The 20,061-nt window shown below is 34.8% G+C and overlaps 1 protein-coding gene across 2 annotated transcripts in view; it reads left to right on the top strand.

Moving 5' to 3' along the window:
* The window catches only part of FRYL (FRY like transcription coactivator), a 130,076-nt gene that overhangs the window by 94,709 nt on the left and 15,306 nt on the right, over positions 1 to 20,061 (top strand). For both annotated transcript variants that reach the window (XM_030450190.1, XM_030450189.1), the window contains exons 47-56: positions 1,289 to 1,459; positions 2,438 to 2,578; positions 4,672 to 4,869; positions 6,072 to 6,233; positions 6,516 to 6,590; positions 8,114 to 8,290; positions 10,944 to 11,147; positions 12,057 to 12,227; positions 15,663 to 15,916; positions 18,048 to 18,255. In XM_030450190.1, coding sequence (XP_030306050.1) covers positions 1,289 to 1,459; positions 2,438 to 2,578; positions 4,672 to 4,869; positions 6,072 to 6,233; positions 6,516 to 6,590; positions 8,114 to 8,290; positions 10,944 to 11,147; positions 12,057 to 12,227; positions 15,663 to 15,916; positions 18,048 to 18,255 — 1,761 coding nt within the window. The remainder of the gene's footprint in view (positions 1 to 1,288; positions 1,460 to 2,437; positions 2,579 to 4,671; positions 4,870 to 6,071; positions 6,234 to 6,515; positions 6,591 to 8,113; positions 8,291 to 10,943; positions 11,148 to 12,056; positions 12,228 to 15,662; positions 15,917 to 18,047; positions 18,256 to 20,061) is intronic.

Genomic DNA, 20,061 nt, shown 5'->3' with positions numbered 1-20,061 from the left:
GTAAAATGATGCTTGGGGAATATCCAGGAGTTTATTGCCTGCACTGCTGCATTTTTCTGCTCTCTCATGCAATACTTCCATGTGATTCAGTGAACATGTGAAAGTGTGTCCAAGGCCAGACTGGATGGGGCTGTGAGCAACCTGTCTAGTGGGAGGTGTCTCTGCCTGCGCAGGGGGTGGATTGGAATTAAGTCATCTTTAAGGCCCTTTCCAACCCAAACCATTCCAGGAGTCAATTATTTTAAGTCTTATAGCTATAAAAAATGTATTTTAAAGATGTGATCTGATCCTGATTTATACAGCTGATCCTCACATCAACCCCTGAGTTTCCTTTTTTCAATGAAAAACACATTTTGCTTCTTCTAGAAACTGTAGATGTGAAGAACAAATTTACTTATCAATGATATCAGTTAGTTTTTCTTACTTGCTGGGTTTTGCAAATTGTAATTTTAAATTCCTAATTTACTTATAATAAGGAAGTGGTCCTTACCTTTTGGACTAGGAGGTCGAGAAGAAAAGGTACTATGTCCTTTCTGTTATTTGTACACAGTGATTAACCTTGGAATTTTTCTGAACTGTAGTGTGTTGAAGCAGTAATTTTCACCTGCCAACAACCTCCTGCCCTGGTAGCCTGTGTTTTAAGGAAGGAGACTTGGAAAGGAGATTAGAAGTGCTTTCTGTCACAGGAGATGCAGTCATAGCCCTTTGGCTTCCCAAACTGAGATGTGTAAATCATTTAAGTGTGTGCAGGCCATCTGAAAGGAGTACGGGCTTGGTGCAAATCCAGGAATTACTTTTGCCTTGAAAGACATGCACTGCTAGCTGGGAGCACTAATTATATTTTACTATGAGTACTAGATAAACACAGAGCACTGATGCCATGATACCACTACTGCAGATAGCACTGCTGTCCTAGATACAAGCCCAAGCCCTTGTAGCTCTAAAAGGTCATCTAGGCTACAAAGGAGGAGAGGCAGATGAAGACTTCTGCTGAGTGCAGTTGCCTGTTCAGAAACATGGAGCTCCTTTTTTGTCATTTATACCTCATGCATGCATTTATGTAATTGAAAAATCAGTTTAAGTCTCTCAGGTAATTCTCTACAATATTTTTTGTGAATTGCCAGGCTCCTGAATTCTACTGGAACTGTGAATGTGGCTTGTATGATTAATTTGATTTCATTTACTGGAAAATAGAGTGAAATCTGGAAGAAGTGCATTATGATATGTGAATGCTTACGTTGAATATTTGTCATTTCTAGTATCATTAAATGGGCTTTTTGCTTTTCAGGTGTGTGCAGAAGAGAAATCACCAACTCTTGCCAATCTGGCCCACATGATGAGTTTATACAGCACACACAGTTACTCCAGAGACTGTTCAAACTGGATTAATGTTGTGTGTAGATACTTGCATGACTCTTTCTCAGATGCAACATTTAACCTAGTGACTTACCTTGCAGAGGTAAATTTCTAATAAAAGTCTTATATTATGTTGACAACCTGTGATCAGTATTACATTTACTCATTGCAGATTTTTCATTATTCTGAATACTGGGGGGGGTGGAAGGGAAGCACAACTTCCGTAATGGGAGAATAACAGTAAAATGTGAATATAGAAAAGGGATGACTACTGACATTTTGGAGTGCAACAATTTAAATGTGTCTTGAAATATAATCCCTCTAATAAAATACCCATTTTTATGAGAGTAGTAGTTTGTATTGTTCCAGTATATTTATGATCCAGTCTACATGGATAAAATGAACACACTGTCTTGGCTCTAGGAAAATATACTCAGTGCAAATCATAAGAGACCTTTTTCAGCCAAAGAGACATGTAAAGAAATCCTTCAGCAACCTAAAAGTTAATTTAAAGGTTCAATATTTAAGTATTGCACAGTGTATATAGTATCACCTAAATTAAAAGAATTCAGAATATGATTCTGCCAGCTATTATTACCAGAAAACTGTTATTAACTTGCATGAAAAATTTGTAGAGCTTGAAGTATACCACTCCAAACTGATGAAGATACTTTTAAAGAAAATTGCTCCACTTTTGTGAGTGAATTTATAAGTGCTTATTTTGTTTGTAAGTTTGTGTATACTAGTCAAGCCATAGATATAATTTGTGTTCATCCAGCTTTGAGATTTTGAATCTGTAGGAACACTTGTTATATAACGAGGAGTATTTCATTATTTGGTGCTTAAGATCTGTGCCACTGTGTCAAAATTAAGGGAAAATAAGACAAAAATGTAGAGTAATATATACATTACTTTTTTAAAAAAAATGCTAAATTAAGTATTGAAGAAGTTGTACTTTTAAGTTTCCTGGAGAGAAAAATAAATATGTATGGAAATTAACTAAGTTTTAATGTTTGTTTTCACTTTCTGCTATCATTAAATGACCTAATTAAATTCTGTATATTTTAAAATTTCTTTTTAGCTGTTAGAGAAAGGGTTATCCAGTATGCAGCAGTCCTTACTGCAGATCATTTACAGTCTTCTGAGTCATATTGACCTATCCACAGCACCAGTGAAGCAGTTTAATTTGGAAATCATAAAAGTTATTGGTAAATATGTCCAGGTAGGTACTCTGAAATACTATAAAAGCCTTTCTACTTACTATCAGTGTGGTAGTGAAATTACACTTGTATTATTTTTTAAAGTTAATTTATAATTAATTTTATAATTATTTTATTTCAGATATTAAGAGCTCTTAAAAGTCAGATTCCATAGTATAGTATAGTATAGTTTTGTCCTATGTACTTAATTCATTACTTGCTTATGTATTTGTCCAATTTGATTTACATTTTGTGGAACAAGGTTCCTGGATGACTGTGAATCTCTTTACAGATGTGGACAATTGTGCATCTGTAGTTTCCCTGAATTACTAAAATACAAGGATATGTTTACAGATTAATACTGTGCAGATGTTTTATTTCAGTATATGTGTTTTCAGAAGGAAGTTTTACAGTCAAGTGCATGTTTAAATCAGACTATTATGTCTGTGAGAAGCATTGAGGTCCGCCTTAATGAACTTGAGTGCATTTTTTATTAAAGAAAGTCCCCCAAAGATGAACAATAGTGTTTTGCCTTAGGTAATTTGCTCCTTTGTACTTGGAACACAATTTACTGAAAATCTCTTTTGCAAAAGAAGGCCTAGCATCTTGCTGAAAGATTTTCTGAAAATGCCTGGAGCATAAATCCATTACAGTGTATAAGATTTTATGTTGGTGTTTGGTGGGGTTTTTTCATCCTTTTTTTTTTTTTTACTGAATACCATTATAGCCAAATGTATTTCAGACAAATGGTTTAACCATAATTAACTAGGAAATGTAGTGTTCCTGGATATTTTGTTATTGATGGATCTGTACTTTATTTATTGTGCTCCTGCCAGAGTGCATTAGGCAAAATGGAATGATCAGCATGACTGTGGTTTTCATGGCCTGACAGCTGCTTGCTTTGCCCCTAACCTTTATCTGAGCTTTCTGTGCAAGCCCACACTACCAAGGAATGTAATCTTCATTAGAAGATGTTAGCTATCAAAACAAGGGTACTATTGAAAAAATACTCTAGAGAAGCCTGTGTATTTTTAATACTTTCAAGATGTTACTATAGATCACGAGAGACCATAAACGAGCAAGTCTTGTTTAAAAATGGTTACTAAGCTGGCTTTTTTAGTCCTCTGCAGTCACAAGAAAACCATCTTAAGTTGCTATGGGTTGGTTAGAGTTTGACACTTTTTTTTATATTTATGCTGCACAGAAATCAAGTTTTTTGAAGACTCGCATTACCTACATAAAAGCATTTACTACTTTTAGAGCCTTAAAAGTGGTTTATTTTTTTAATGCAATAAAAAAAATATTTTAAATGAGTATAGCATCCTAATTCAAAATCAAAACAAAAAAATAAAACCCAAACACAGGTATCTTCTAATTTTAAAAACTGGAAGGTTTAAGTTTCAGTGTCTCCTCTGTGATCCAGTCCACAGTGTCAGTGGTTGAAACTGCTGAATTCTTTACATTACCTTAATCATCTTTTTAAGAAGAGTGCCATTAACTAAAGCCCTGCCTATTATGTTCTCATACTTTTGCTCTGGCTTTTTTGAGCACTCCATTGGTCCATATATAAAAACCTTGTAAATGTTTGTGCTTTTTTCTTAAGATCTTTCAAATGCATTAGGAAATCTAAAGCACAAAATATTCTTGTCTGTTTCAAATTCAGTTTATTCTGCCCAGAAGTGTAAAATAATTCAAAGATGCCAGGAGGTTAAAGTTGGTTTACTTTTATAATGCTGCCAGTTTTTATATTCTGGGTCATAAAAGGCAGATATTTCAGATAGTGTTGAAGAACACAGTGTAAATACAGGGAGCAAGGGACATGGTACAGGATCTGATGCAGCTGGCACTGACCCAGAGCTGGTGACCCTGCCTGGCTGGACCTGACTTTCCACCATGGTGCTTTGCCAGTGCCTTCCCAGCACTTGGAGGTCCAAAGCTGCCCACCTGGCCTTGCAGTCATGTGTAGAATATTTGAGCTTTTAGTTTGGGGAATCTTGCAATGAATCAGTGTAAAATCCTAATTACATTAAAACTAAGTTAAGTACATTAAAAATAATTACCTAAGTACATTAAAACAAAAAGTGATTGTTTTGTGATTTGTGTGCATTCTCTCTAGAGTCCATATTGGAAGGAAGCCCTCAATATTTTGAAGCTGGTGGTGTCTCGCTCAGCAAGCCTCGTTGTACCTAATGATATTCCAAAGTCTTATGGAGGTGACATAGGTTCTCCTGAAATCTCCTTCACAAAAATTTTTAATAATGTCTCCAAGGAACTACCTGGGAAGACCTTAGATTTTCATTTTGATATATCAGAGGTAACTATATTTAAATTACTATGCAGTAATGACGTTCTGTTGTACAATCAGAATTGTTTATTCTTAGCCTTCTCTGTTTACATGTTTTTAAATAGATGTAATTTTTAAGAATGACAGATGCTGAAATTTTACATATATGCAACTAGAGTAATACCGAAAGCTAAACTTCTGATTCTTTTATGGTGTGCTTTTTGCCTTTTTTCCCTTGAGAATATCTGGAGAGTTAATCACTAAAAATCAATAGGCTTGTACTCAAGGCTGTTTCAGCTGTGAGAGAGGGAAGGCTGCTGCAGCTGGGTGCTGCTTGCAGCTGAACCTTGCAGGCTTTCATCAAATGAAGGGTTGTGCATTCAAGGGCAGAGAGAATTAAAACCCTTTACTGCCATTTAGAGGACAGAGTAGGATACAGATAGGACCTTCCATGTGAGACTGCCAGAACTGGAAAAAAACCTGTTGTTAAAAGCAACACTCCTACCCATCCATTTAGGGTTGATTAGAACTGAAAATGTATTAATGCAGCTGATAGTCATTCTGTGCCTGAAAAGGGAAGCATAGCCAAATGACTGCACTGTGATATGAAAATGGTAGAAACTTTAAAAACAGTAAAAATTTAGGGATCCTGGTTGAAGCTGACCCTAGATAATGATTGGAGATACAGATGTCTTAGTGGCATTACTTAAATTGGTAAGTGAATTCCTTACTGGAAGTTTCGGTGCATGCAGATAACCGAGAGTTGAGATGAATTCCCACAGAGTTCATTGGAGTAGCAGTTGCTGTCAAAAGAACTGAATTTCATCTTTGGTTTTCAGAAGCATGCATGTGGTAGTGCAGTTGCTGATCTGTGAAAATAATTTATTCATGTCTGTGAATGATTCTGTAGAGAAGTGTGCATCTTTTAAACTTAAGCCCCAGTTGTTTTAAAACTGTGTTTAAAAAATCTGACTGGATTGTAAGCATAAAACTTGTGTAATTCAAAAAAACATGGGTCAGCAGAATGCAATTCTGCTCCATAGAGGTGAAGTATTCAGCTTTGTATTGCCAGTGTATTGATGTTCAGTGGATTGGACACAGGCTTCGTAGAAGGCTTAAAACAAACTGACAAACCCTCCTACATTTTGTGTAATATTAAATTCTGAAATTAAATGTGTAGTCTTTACTAACATAGATTTGAATTTAAAGGAAGTATTTGTTGTCTTTGGTAGACACCAATTATTGGGAATAAGTATGGTGATCAACACAGTGCAGCAGGTAGAAATGGGAAGCCCAAAGTCATTGCTGTCACCCGGAGCACTTCTTCAACTTCATCAGGCTCCAATTCAAATGCATTAGTTCCTGTCAGCTGGAAGAGGCCACAACTATCTCAGGTACATGGTGTCTCAAGCACATTATACATCTATCATAGTCGGTGTTTTTTAATTTATTGTAAAAAAAGCCCATAAGTTGTTGAAATGTAATTTGAAGTCTGGATTACATCTTGGCAAAACAATAAATAAATATGGCATAAACTAAAAGCTAATACTGGTGAAAGGACAAAAATGGTAAGATTCTTCTTAGAGGATGTCACTGTGCAAGATACATGTTTTGCATTTTTACCTGGACCTCCAGCACATGCCTTGCTATGTGACTTTCTTTGGTATGTTTTTCAGAGAAGAACTAGGGAGAAGCTAATGAACGTGCTTTCTCTGTGTGGTCCAGAATCTGGTCTTCCCAAGAATCCTTCAGTAAGTGGTGGTGATGGTTGTTTGGTTTGGTTTTTAAATTCCAGTAGTGAGAATGCTATTGCATTTCAGGTATTGGTGAAATTATGAATGATGAGTGGGTTTTGACACACTTGTTTTTTGTTCAGTAATTCACAAATCCAATGGAAGAATGCAAAAGAGATGGATTAATGACTAATGAATTAATCCTGAAGAAATTCAGTTGGCACCATTCTTTTACTAGGCAGGTCTCAAAACCATATTTAAATTCAGCCAAAACTAATGTTGACATGTCAGTGAATTTATGTCAGTCTTATGGGTAAGGACTATATCTTTAAAGCAAAGATAAAATACTAGGATCAATTGTTATAAAACAATACTAGGAATAATTGCAATAAAGCAAATATAAAATAGTAAAATTCATACCTTTTTTTTAATCTTAAGTGATTATCAAAACAAGATTTTTTTGAAGTCTTTGGATTGGAACTCAAATCTTTCCTCTGAAATTCAATTAGTTGACTACTGAGGAGCTCCAAGATTAATTCTTACTATTTTTCTCAACATTTTGCATTCTTCACAGAAGAGCAGGACCACACTGCCACTCCATAATAGTGTGTTGAGTGTTTGAGGCTGCATGTATTAAAATTGCCTAGAAGAGGGCCTTCAAACTAGTGTCTTCCAAAAATATCTCTTTCTGGTCCATTATAAATAAAGTTGTGCTTTGAGAGAAGCAAAGTTCTGGCTGAGTTCTGCAAAGATACCACAGAATCCATTGAAAATTACTATTGGATCCTATGTCTTCAAACTAGCATGGATAACAGTAGGAATGATAGACTTTTAGGCTAATGTTGTTAATTCTGTGTACAGCACAGAAAAGACACCTGATGGCATACTAAGCTTCATGGTGGTGATGATATTAAGAGATTTTAAAATAAATTGAATAGCCTGCCTTGGTTGGCATCAAGAATACTGCTTTTTATTGTGACACAGAAGTTCTTAGCTGAGGAAAAATATTGATGGGAGATGGATCTTTAATTTAGGGGACAAGGTTAAAAAAATTAAATTAGATGCCTGAGGGCTGAAACTGAAGAGATTTTGAAAAATTCAAATTAAATAAACAGAAAGTTGTAATTTTTGATTATTGTCACTGGAAGCTGGCACTGAATGCCTTTTTAAAGGTATACAGTCCTTTCACAGAAACTGGTAGGCAAAATGCTACGGCTTGTGTCATGTGGTTGATTATTATGGTGATTTTTTTGCTCTTAAGCTTGACTGACGTTGTGGTTAATAAAATGAAGGCTGAGAAATACATTTTAGTCTTTATTTGTACCTTTGTAGCTCTCAATTACGTTAGGGAAGAATTTTGTCACGACCAAATTTATAGTTCAAAATCCAACAAGTCTTGAAACAATTGCAGTCTGCCTTGTCCTAGTCTTATTGTTACAGTGGTAAGCTGACTGCCATTAATGACATTAAATTGTGGGAAACAGGATAACTGACTTTCAGATGTCAGATGTTTTTATTTCTATTTTTACCCATATCTGCAGGTTGTATTTTCTTCTAATGAAGACTTGGAAGTTGGGGATCAACAAACTAGTCTTATTTCAACAACAGAAGAAGTGATTCAAGAGGAGGAAGTAGCTGTAGAAGATAATACCAGTGAACAACAATTTGGAGTTTTTAAAGACTTTGACTTTTTAGATGTTGAATTGGAAGATGCAGAGGTGAGACCTTGGGATATCTTCTGTGTATTTCCTTTTGAGAATATTTTAAAAATTACATTATGTTTGTGCAATTCTAAGGAATTGGCAGCTCTACTCACTAATCCAATTGGGAAGGATTTATTACATGATTGAACTTGTGTGATAGAGAAAACTGTGCGACAGACTTAAGTTGTGCAAATTGTTGGGTGTTTTTTGTGAGAGAGTTGGGATTTCTGGGGGGAGGTTAAGTGAATTAATTTGAAAGTCAAAACATATGACAGTAAAAGCCAATGACAGGATGAACATCTGTATATAATGCAGTAGAAAAATTTATGATGGAACAATATGTTAAGAAAATAGCATCATCTTTGTTCCAGATATATTTCTGCATTTTGAAAACATGAAAAATGTCTTTCAGAGTTGCAAGCTGTAGAATATACTGTCTCATTATATACAATTGACTTGGTCACCATAATTACTTGTATTGACTTACATTATATCAGGTTTCTTGCAGTTCTTATATTTCCTCCACTTCTCCTTCTGTCATAAAAAGGGAGAAAGCAAAATTAAATACTGAGAAATAGTAAAGATGCTGTTAACCATTTGTACTTGTTTGGGATAAATAAAAGGCTCCAGTCCAGAATTTAGTAAAGCTTAAAAGTAGGACTGTAAAAGCCCTGGGGAAAAGAAATCAAATGCTTGTAATTTCTTTCAATGCTTTATTGAATTAGCAATGAGACCTTACAGGTCATGAGCCAACAAGCTACTAAGAAGAACCATCTGACTGTTGAAACCCTAAGATTGTTCTTCTGATTAACAAATCCTCATTTACAAAATTTTTCTCTTTTTTCCCTGTAATGCATTGGGGCTTTCTCACTTTCTTAATGCTTCCTATGTATTGCTTCAGTTCAGCCAATATTTAGATCTTCTAGGAAAAGTAGAAGCTCATGGTGGTGTATTGCATATGTATTACCACACACTATACAATTTCCTTTATTAAATATTAGTAGTCAAAGAGTTCAGAATCATCAGAGCTCAGTAATTTTAATGCTAGATGGGGCTTTGCAGGTAGGGTGCCAAAAATTGAAAATGTTGCTAAAACAAGTTAATCTTCAACTTCAATTTTTGTATTACTTTAATAGCAGACCATAATGAAGAAAAGACAGTTTCTTTCTTATTGCTTCTATGCAATGTATAGTGCTATACTATACTATATAGTGCAAACAAAACAAAAAAGTACAGCTTATAAAAGTTTAGGGCATTTCATATAAATTGTGCCCTTGATACAAGAGCTGCCTAGTTCTGCATCAAAAATATAGAATGCTCTTTATTGCTAAGAATTGTCAGCAGTATGAACTAGGGCTTTCTGGGGCTTTTACAAAAAAAACCTGAGTAATATTTAGATTAAATGTAAATGTTAAAGCCCACAGAAATAGTACTTTGTTGTTTCTGGGATTCTTTTGCTCTGCCTTAACTTTTCAGCTTTTTTGGAGCAAAGCAAATCATTAAGGGAGGAAAAAGACTACAAAATGTTTAGTTTGTTTTGATTATTTAATGTATTATGATAATCTCTTAAATCACTTCAAGAGAAACTCACTGTTAGAAGTGTTTTGGAACCCATACTTATATATTTGGGGCTACATTGTGAAATCAGAACTGTCTTTAGACTGAAGTTGTCTGACTGGGTTTTCCATCTTACTTAGATGAACTGTTGAAAGCTGATAAAGTGCTTGGGAAAATCAGAGCTCATTACTGTACATGTGAACTAAAACACACACATATTTAGTATGTTGGATGTTGACACCCAGGTATCACAGATTTAAAATGTGCAAACAGAAAGAATTCAGCTGTTGCTGTTCAGGATTTATTTCATAAAACTGGCACAATGTAGCTGATAAACAATTAGTGAAGACAGTATTTTTTTTTTCTATCAGCCTGTGTATGATTAATGTTGGTGGTGCTTGGTCAGTTGGATGTGGTCAGTTTAGATTCGTGTGTGTTAGTTAAAAAGTTTCACCTAATGTTTGTTGAAACAGTTGTTTCCGTGTTATGCTAGAGAAAATGTACCATAAGCATGCTGGTTTTAGTGTTTTGTCATCAGTTTGTTTATTTTTTTTTAAAAATCTCCCATCAGAAAAAAATTATATTAAATACTAGCTTTTTGACAAAAGCTTTTTTTCAGAGCTTGAATCAGTCTTTTACTGTTGGCACATCTTATGTAATAAAACATTTTTCCCTGGTTCTAGAGTATCTTTAAGTGTTTGTCCTCATTCTTTCTAATTATATGTGTTTTCCTTTTTGCTAACCAGGAGCTGCAGGTAAGTTGCAGCCTGGTGCCCTGGCTTGTTCATCTGTTGTTGTCCTGTGGTGTGTTTGTACTTTCTAGTCAGATATAGAAAACTAATACTGATACAGTTCTGTATTATGTATTGAGTTACTTTCCAACAAGGTACTCAAAACATTTCTACTTCATTTGCCATATATTACAGATTTTACTTTATCTGCAAATATAATTTAACAAGGTATTTAAAATTTTAATAAAAATTAAAGGGCTGATTGAAACTCTGTTCATAATGCATTCAGCACATGTGTTTTCTGTGTTGTATTTCTGTATTAGTCTGATTATGTTGAAAGTCTACATGCATACATACATACTCAAACTTGTTTATTACAGGGTGAAAGCATGGACAACTTCAACTGGGGTGTTCGCAGGCGCTCTCTGGACAGCATTGACAAAGGAGACACACCATCTCTTCAGGAATGTCAGTATTCTGGCAGCACACCCAGCTTGAACTTGACCAACCAGGAAGATACTGATGAGTCTTCAGAAGAAGAAGCAGCCTTGACTGCAAGTCAGATACTGTCTCGTTCACAGATGGTAAGTTATTTTTCTGAGAAAGGAAGCTGAGAACTTTCACTTTTTAATGGGAAAGTCTGGCTCACACTTTTAGCCTAAATGAACTGCAGAGGAACCAAATTAATTAAAACTACTTTTTCATAGCAACATCACTGAAGGGGAAGCATTACTTTACCTACTGGTGGTACATAACGTTTATAATTCTAATACAACATTAAATTTTTAGTGTCTTTAATATATTTATTTACATATTTAATGTATTTGCTTAAATACAAATATTGTATAAGTACATGCAAACTTGCATGTGTTAGATAAAAAGTGTGTGCCTTTTTGGATTCTTAGCTTCAACAAAGACCCTGAATACTAAATAAGAAAAACAGCAGTAAGTAGTCCTGTGGGCTCCGTTGTTTGACCATTGAAATTGCCAATTTAATTACAGATGTAGAAGGATGTGCACCTATATCCAAGGAAAATTAAGGATGCTGGCCACTCAGAAGTCTCTCTGCATTATATAAATTAAATAAGGGAAAAAATATGTGGACAGGGAGTAGCAGGGGTAGGATGACACTATTCAGACTTTAGGCAAAGTTTGTATAAATGTTCCCCATAACACAGAGCTCTGTCTGCTCTTCACTGTTTTCAGTTTAGCGTTTCACCAGTGCCAAAGAACAAAAAAGATACATCTTTGAGAACAAGAAAGCATAAAATTTTCTGGATCCCCAAAATAACTGCAAACTTAAATATTCCAGAAACACATGTGATGATTCTAATGACTTCAGTGTACAGCTGTTAAACTTCCAGTATGTAAAGAAATTCAAATAGCTAACCATACTGAAACAGCCTAATTCCAAACTAAAGAGTGTTTTTTCTTTTAACTTGTATGTTTAAGAAATTATGAAGAATTTTACTTTTCTTTATTTTCTGTTGCAGTTAAACAGTGATTCTGCCATAGATGAAACAATATCAGATCATGCTGGTTTATCACTTCAGTCTCAAGATTCCACTAGCAGTGTGGGAACAGAAGAGGTGCTTCAAATCAGAACTGATACCCCAAGTTTGGAGGCTTCTCCTCTAGATAACTCTAGCAACCAGCTGCCTGAGGTGGGGAGAAGTGTGGGCTGGTGCATGGCTGATTTGGGCTCCTTCTAGTGTTTAGCAGCAACTTTGGCTTTCTTTTCAACTGCATTATCATCTGTTACACTGATTATTTGATTCGCTTTTAATATTTCTAACCTGTAGGAATGCTTCCTACAAAATGTTCCCTCAGTATGAAAACTGAGGTGACTTACCACAGGTTAAAAATATTGTTGAAGGGCTGATGATGATCATTTTATGGTGCAGAATGAAAATAGGCTAAAATTCAAGATGATTTTACTTGATATGGTTGAAATCCTTGAGCAACATTTTCTATCAAATACTTTTTTATTTCCCTCTTTTTTTTTTTTTTTTTTTTCCCCCCCTCTTTTCTTCCCCTCCTTTTTTTTTTCCTTTCTTTGGGTTAATGTGGTTGGTGCTACATGGGAATAAAACCTCAGGCCAGCTGTGTTAGCAGTTGGTTCCATTAAACAATCCTTTAAAAAAGACCACAGATGCTAGTGGTATACTTTTTTGGAAAGGCCTGTGTGGAGTGAGACAGATTTCAAGCTAATGGCCACCTGGAAATCTGTGAGTACTTAAGTTTCTTAGTCTTTAAAATCTTTAGAATAAATTAAAATCTTTAGAATAAATTAAAATTTTGAAAACTCATTTGAAATAAAAATCTTTTCTGGTAAAATTCCTGCAGTTGTGGCTAAAACCTCAGTATGTTGGGTTTTTTCTTGAATTAGAAGTGGCTTGATTTAGGTGGACATTTTAATCTCTTAAGTTAAAACTATTGATGCCACTGGTAAACTTTTTTTTGGCCAAGCATTGCTACTCCCATCTTTAATAGGATATTTTGTTTATTGTATTTTCCAGAAAATTAAGTTATTCGTATGTGTATCTGAATAACCTTTGCATGTTTTACACGTAAGAATGAGTTGTCATCCAACTTAGTTTAAACAGTTAACTGCTGACCAACTTACTGTGGTTTCTGAACCCCGGACTCAAGTCTACTTGTTTTGCTACCTAGAAAATAACTCTTACTAAGAGGCAAGCCATCCACCTAGTTAACATTTAAGAAGATTAAGTGTAAGAACAAAAGACATACTTGAAAATACAAAAAAGGGAAAGTGTGGGTGACTGGTTTCCTGTGATAAGATACCTTCTACAAGTGTAATATTGTGACTTTCATAAAGAAGCTTTCCCCACATGATTTTTTAATTTTTCCATTAGGATTATCAGCATGCATTTTCATAGGTGTTTGGTTACATTGCAATTCAATAATTATTATCACTCTTGTAGAGCACCTGTGCTTAGATTGTTAAACAAATTACTCTGTTAGTGCTTCATCTGCTTGTCTGCCACATGCATTGTTGTTCCAGTAGAACTCTGGCTGAGGATGCTTTCACATAGGCATAGATGAGTTATGTTAAGATTTCAAAAGGTAGAAGCAATAAGCTGGGATTTTACAGAAGGAAATTCACCACATTGGAACTTAAGTCTTCCATTGTTTGCTTGTGGTACCTCAGCTGTAACTCATTTTTATATTTTTATAGTGTTTCTGAGACTGCATTTATACTTGGATTAATTTTTCTTATGCAGCTCTTTTTATAAAATCATATATTTCTGATAATACAGGTTAAAACATTCACACAAAAAATCACCACTATCATTAAAATACTGAAAGCATTTAAAATGAACTGTAAAATAATTTAATGACTGTCCTGTTTTGAGCCAGAATAGAGACAAACAAAAAAGACTGCAAATGCATATAAATACAGTTGCTAAAGATGAGGTGTTCCAGGTTTATTTCATGCTTGCCAGAATATGGGTTTCAGTCAAATACACATTTTCTTTAAGCACAGTTCAAACACTAGGTTATTTCTGTACAAGTGTTATCTGTCTAGTTGGATTTTGTTGCCAAATGGGAGAGCTGGCTTTATGCCTCTGTAACAGAATGAACTAGAAAATATGTGCACTATCAATTTATTTTGAAAAATTTGTGAAGCCAGTAAAACTAATTTTGTTCTAAATTCTTATATCACACAACTTGCAGCATAGTGCAGTTGTTTTTTCCTGTTCTCATTTGATTTATATGTGACTCTTTCAACAGGCATTTCATTGTCAGTTAGCAGAATGTTTTTTAATATAAAAATGTGTATCAAAATATATGTAAGGTAAATTTTTTCTTCAAAGAAGTTATTTTAGAAATACTCTATTTTCAGTTTTGAACAGTAAGTTTTATGACAGTTTCTGACTAAAGTGATTTTTGTCTTAACTCTGGGTTTATGAGGCAGTGGTTTACTAGACATAATTTTCCTTAGGTTGTGTGATGATGTAATGTTGTTAACTATGTAAATCACATTTTTAATACACTTAAAGAACATTCTTGTTGGTAATAGACATGTCCAAAGTTACCTAGAAAACTTCAGTGTCACATAGAGGAGTGTCATAGTCAATGTAAGATAGAATTGTCTTTTTTAATGTGTACAGTTATTACCTGTCAGAGGATGTGTTCAGATGAGGAAAGCTGTGATGTGTATGCTTAGAGGCTGGCCAAAGGTTCATTAACCAGTCTTGGGTATGCCAGTAAGGGAAGAGCATCTCACTGCAAATGAAGTGTGATAATTTGTGCCTTTAGGAAATAGCAAGTACAAAAAAAGTGTTTATTTTTATTCCACAGAAAAACCCAGTAAAATGTTTCAAATGGATTGATTGTAAATTAACTAAATCTGAACTCCTCTGGTCAGTATAGCAGTGTTGATGAGTATGGGAATGCTAATAGAGTAAGAGAGAAGGGAAAAAAGGTCATTCTAATATCACCTCCCCAAGTTTAATTATTGTTTCTTTATAATTGCCAGAGATTGAAAGTCTGCATTTTGAGATTCACTGATAAACCCTTAAAGTTCTCTATATTAACAGTAATGGCAAAATAATAAAAATAATGTATTGTCCCTTTGCCATTGTTCACCTGTTACACTGTTTCTCAGTTATGCTGTAGAAACTTGTTAAAATGGAGAAGAGCAGAAAGGAGAAGAAATGTTCTGTACTGGTTCCAGACCTCAAAGGCAAGCATGAGGGAGTCATGCTTGTCCTTACCTAGAAATGTAAAACATGAAAGTCTGGTGTTTGTGGTGATCTAAATATGTTTGAGGATACTTGCCTGTATTTTTCTGGGAGTGTTCTCTTAAGCGATTTAGTTGAGTGTATTTGAGAAATTGTGTTTGGTATAAATAGTAAGTCATATTCTAGGAGATTGATGCTAACGAGAAGTCATAAACTTTATAAATAGACTGCCTATCTTTAAGTAAATTTGTGTAAACAATCCAAAGAGCTGAATTATTAAAGTGTAAGTGAATGTTTGTAAACATATAACTGTTACTTTATCGTAATAAAAACTGATAAGAACACATAAGCCCTGACAATAAAAGTAATAACAGTGTGTCTGATTCACAGGAAGTCAGTTCTGCAGTGAGGGATGAACAGGTTAGTACTACTAGTGAAGACACTGGGTCATATCTACTACAAGAACAACAAGACTGTCTGGTCTGTCATGAATCTCTTGAGTTGGAAGAGACCCCAGAACTGGCAGAGGCAACAGGTCCTGAGAGCTATTCTGAATCTATCTGTGAAGAGGATGTCACTCTTGCTTTGAAAGAGTTAGATGAGAGGTGTGAAGAAGAGGAAGCTGACTTCTCTGGTTTGTCTAGGTAAGATTCATCTTGGTTCTAAGTAACAGAAGTTACATGTTACCAGCACATGAATCAAGCAAAGTGGTCTTTCTTACGGCGTGGGGTTTTCCATGAATCCCATAATACAAATATCTAAAATGATGCGTCTGAAATAAGGGTTGGTTGGTTTTAACTGTTATAGCAGGTAAACTCCATACTTTACTCAGTAGTTTTTTCTGGTACAGAGACAATAGCTGACCAGGAAAGGATGAGAATTCTTGAGTAAAAGCACATTTCTAGCACATTTTGTCACCATTGATAGGATGGAAATGTGAAAACAAGTCACGTAATGTTTTGAAGTGTTTTCTTGGCAGTCACCAGCTGCAAGCAAGTATAGTGTGGGAAAGCCCTTGAACCATTCGGAATTATGGCAGAACCTATTTTGATACCCAAAGACAAAGATAGGAAAAAAACATACTTCTTTTAAAATAAAAGCTCCTGTAGGGTTGCCTAAGTTTTATCTTCAGTTTTAAGTGTTTAGGTAGGGTTTTTTTTTTCTCTTGTGTATTGCTAAGATGTTTTAAAGTAAAATAACGTTTTTCCATATATAATTTTTAGGAGGAATTAGATTTCAAAAAAAACTATTGTTAGTTCATCTTAGCTTATTGAATCATATTTAAAATTAAATCCTTGACAGTATCAGTCTAAGAAGGAGTGAAAAGAAACAAAACCCTACCAACCAAGCCTCTCCAAAAAACACAAACAAAAAAATCACAAACCAACAAACAAACAAACAAAAAGTATTTTTAAAATCTGTTCCAAAAAATTGATTTATTAATAATATAGACTTAGTGCGTATTAGAACAAAGACTTTGTGTATGTTCTGTCAGATCCTGTAAGGAGCCTTCTACAGAAAAGGACACAACAAAAGCTGTAAAGGCCCAGGTCATTTGAGAAGGTTCTACTGGGACAGGGACAGAGAAATGGGGACTTGTACTCCTCTACAGAACTTGCAGCAATATTCCTTGCGTGAATTAAAGACTGATACCAGTTAATAGATGTTTATTTCCTAATATGCAACTGAAAAAACTCTTATGGTTTTAGTTCATTTATGCTAAGCAGGCAAAAAGAAACCCCATAGCTTTAGTTTGAAGACTGAGAGGGATGATTATTTACAGGGTTGATACAGAAGTTAGAAAAAGTCTGAAAATATTTGTGAAGCTTTCTTTTCAGATATGATACAAAAGGGAATTGAATCTCAGCTTTTGAACATTGCACTACTAAAATGAATGTACCTAAAACCAGCACCAACACTTCTTGCTTAAGAAATACTTGGTGCCAGTGTGAATGAGGTGGTTGTTATAGAAAAAAATGGCATGTGTTTAAAAAGTATTTTAATAAACTATCTGTACTTGTAATCCTCATATATGTTTTTTCTGCTGAAGTATTAATTGCAGTACAATTATACAGCTGTCAAAATATATCATTCCTTCTAATACAGAAAATTTTAAGAATTAAGTTAATGATTGTAAGTAGTAGCACTGATTAATTTATAGTTTGATAGTTTTATTGCAGACTTAGGGCCTAATGAAAGTATGACTACAGAAAGCTCTTTGAAGAAAGGCCCATTAAATTGATTGCCCATATAAATAGGTGTTGCAATCTTTCTCCACCCACTTATGATGTTACTTAACATAGCTGTAAAATACTATAACACTGATAAATGAGTTCTTTTGTTTCTCTTAAGGAAAGCTAGAATTTCTTATATATTTGTGTACTATAGTTAACATGAGTAAAATTTGAAGAATGAAGTGTTAATTCAGTTATTAGGGGCAAGAAAAAAAATTCTGAGCTGTGTATATATATATATATATATATATTGTGTTATGTGTAGCTATATGTAACCTACAGATAGCCCTTTGTGGATATATGGAAAAATAACGTTTTGATAGACTTTGGAGGTATTTTAGAATATAAGAAATTTTTATATCACAAGAGCAAAAGTTTTTGATTTTTAGTCTCTTTCTTAATTCATAGTTACCTTAGTTGAATAATTATATTTTTTACAAAACTGCATTCTGAATTCTTTTTTTCCCTTCTTACTAAAATGAAGGGGTGGTTACCTAAAACAGTTACTGAGGAGTTAATTTCTGTGGATTGTTATTTGTAGCCAAGATGAAGAAGAACAGGATGGTTTTGCAGAAGTACAAACGTCCCCACCTCCTTCACCATTTCTTTCTGCCATATTGGCAGCTTTCCAGCCAGTGGCATACGATGATGAAGAGCAAGCCTGGCGCTGCCATGTCAATCAAATGCTGTCAGATACAGATGGATCTTCTGCTGTCTATACATTTCATGTCTTCTCAAGATTGTTTCAGGTCAGTACGTTGCCAGTGTGTGGTTGGTTGTGTGAAATCCTTTTTTTTCTACTTTCAGCACTGTTCTTCCCCTCTGTAACTGCAAAAACCATAAGATTATGGTAGCAAGAAGCCTTAGAAAGCAATTCATAAGCAGACCAAAAAAATATACAGCTGAAAAAATGTATATGATCATACACTATTTTTCCATGGGATATCTGATGCTTCATTGTCTAGGAGTGATTCTAGTTGGGGGGGGTGGGGAGGGTAATGCACTTCAGTGTTTCCTGTAAGCTCTTAATTCAGGCTGTATCTTTACTTTTCTGAAGGTCACCTAAGTTCTGTGCTGATTACAGAATTAATTACTTCTTCCTGGGTTTTCTGTGGGATTCATTATCATGGGATCACAGCATGACGGACATTTACAAAGTTATCATGTGTCTGTCTTGAGAAAAGGTTTTTTTTTCTGCAAAGATATAACTTAAGGAGATCCAAAGATATAACTAGGAGATCCACAAAGGCTGGAAGTTTGAAATGTCTCTCTTTACATCACATTAATGTCTCTCATTACATCACATTTGTATCCAACACAAAATGCTTATGGCTTAATTTTTCTAGCTTCCTCCTCCTTATATGTAGAGGTGTTTGGTTTTTTTTTTACATGTTCAAAGTGGTATCACTAGAACATAAATTATTCTTTACAATTTCTTATGGGATAGGAGAAGCGCAATTATTCCACTTTATTTACAGGCAACATGCCAAGTGACCTAGGAGTTAATTCAGTACTACAAATCAAAACCTTGCAACTCCAGCCCTTTCCTATATTTCCACTGTCTATTGTTCAGTATATCATAATAAATTTCTCAGTGAAAGCCTTCACTTTGTTTTACCATGCTAGCAGGCTTTTTATGCCATATGTATGGGCAGGTTTAGAGTTAGTACCTAGTAACCCTAAACGAACCCCTACGTGAAGAATTCATACCTTACTTTATCCATGGAATAACTAGTTTCTGTATCTATACGTGATTTTAGTTGAACTAGGTATTTTGCCACAGTACTGTGAAATTCCTGTTCTTGTTTTCAGATGTTTATCTTCTTGCTTCATCTAGACATCAGGGATTTAGTTTGTCTGTATTATACCAAAGCTTAGCTGCTGTTGCTTTTCACAAATTCATTCATTTCCTGAAAGCAGTAACATGAGAGTTCATATTCTCTTGTGAGCATTAAGGAGAGAGATACAAAGAAAAATGAAACTTTTTGTGGCTTGACAGGATAGCCCTCAGTCAGCTGGAAAGGTGGATATTCTGGGAAAAGGGACAATAGTAATAATCCAGGGCTCAAGCTTGGGCTAAGAAGTGTTCCTGAGGAGTTGCTGCCAGGTACAAGGGAGGGTTAAAAATATTAAATGCAACCCTGGAGGACTTGTTTGACCCTTTCCATTTTGCCTTCTGGCTCCTACACTGTGTTTAACTTTGCAGGTGTAAAGACCATCTTTGTATAGTTTAATCTACATGTAGCTTTCTAGGGTTTATGATGTAATATTTAGCAAAGCACAACACTATTAGAGTGTCAAGCTGACACTCTACACAACTGAAGATACTACACATAGGACTGATTTTTCAGGTGGCAGTTCTGGACAAACATTGTGCCACACAAATAATTTTCTGATTCATAAAATTTGGTGTATCATTTTCTACTACACAAACACTTGAAATTAATTTAACTACTATCTATCTGTACTGCATAAAGGCAAATGGTCACTTAGCTATACTGACAGTAAAGGCATAGGTATGAAAGGAGTAATTGTCTTTATAGCTACAGGCTGGT

This window comes from Calypte anna, chromosome 4A, assembly GCF_003957555.1.
Source record: "Calypte anna isolate BGI_N300 chromosome 4A, bCalAnn1_v1.p, whole genome shotgun sequence".
NCBI classification, from domain to species: domain Eukaryota; kingdom Metazoa; phylum Chordata; class Aves; order Apodiformes; family Trochilidae; genus Calypte; species Calypte anna.
The sequence above is the reverse complement of the archived record's forward strand: the minus strand, read 5'-3'. Positions and strand labels throughout refer to the sequence as shown.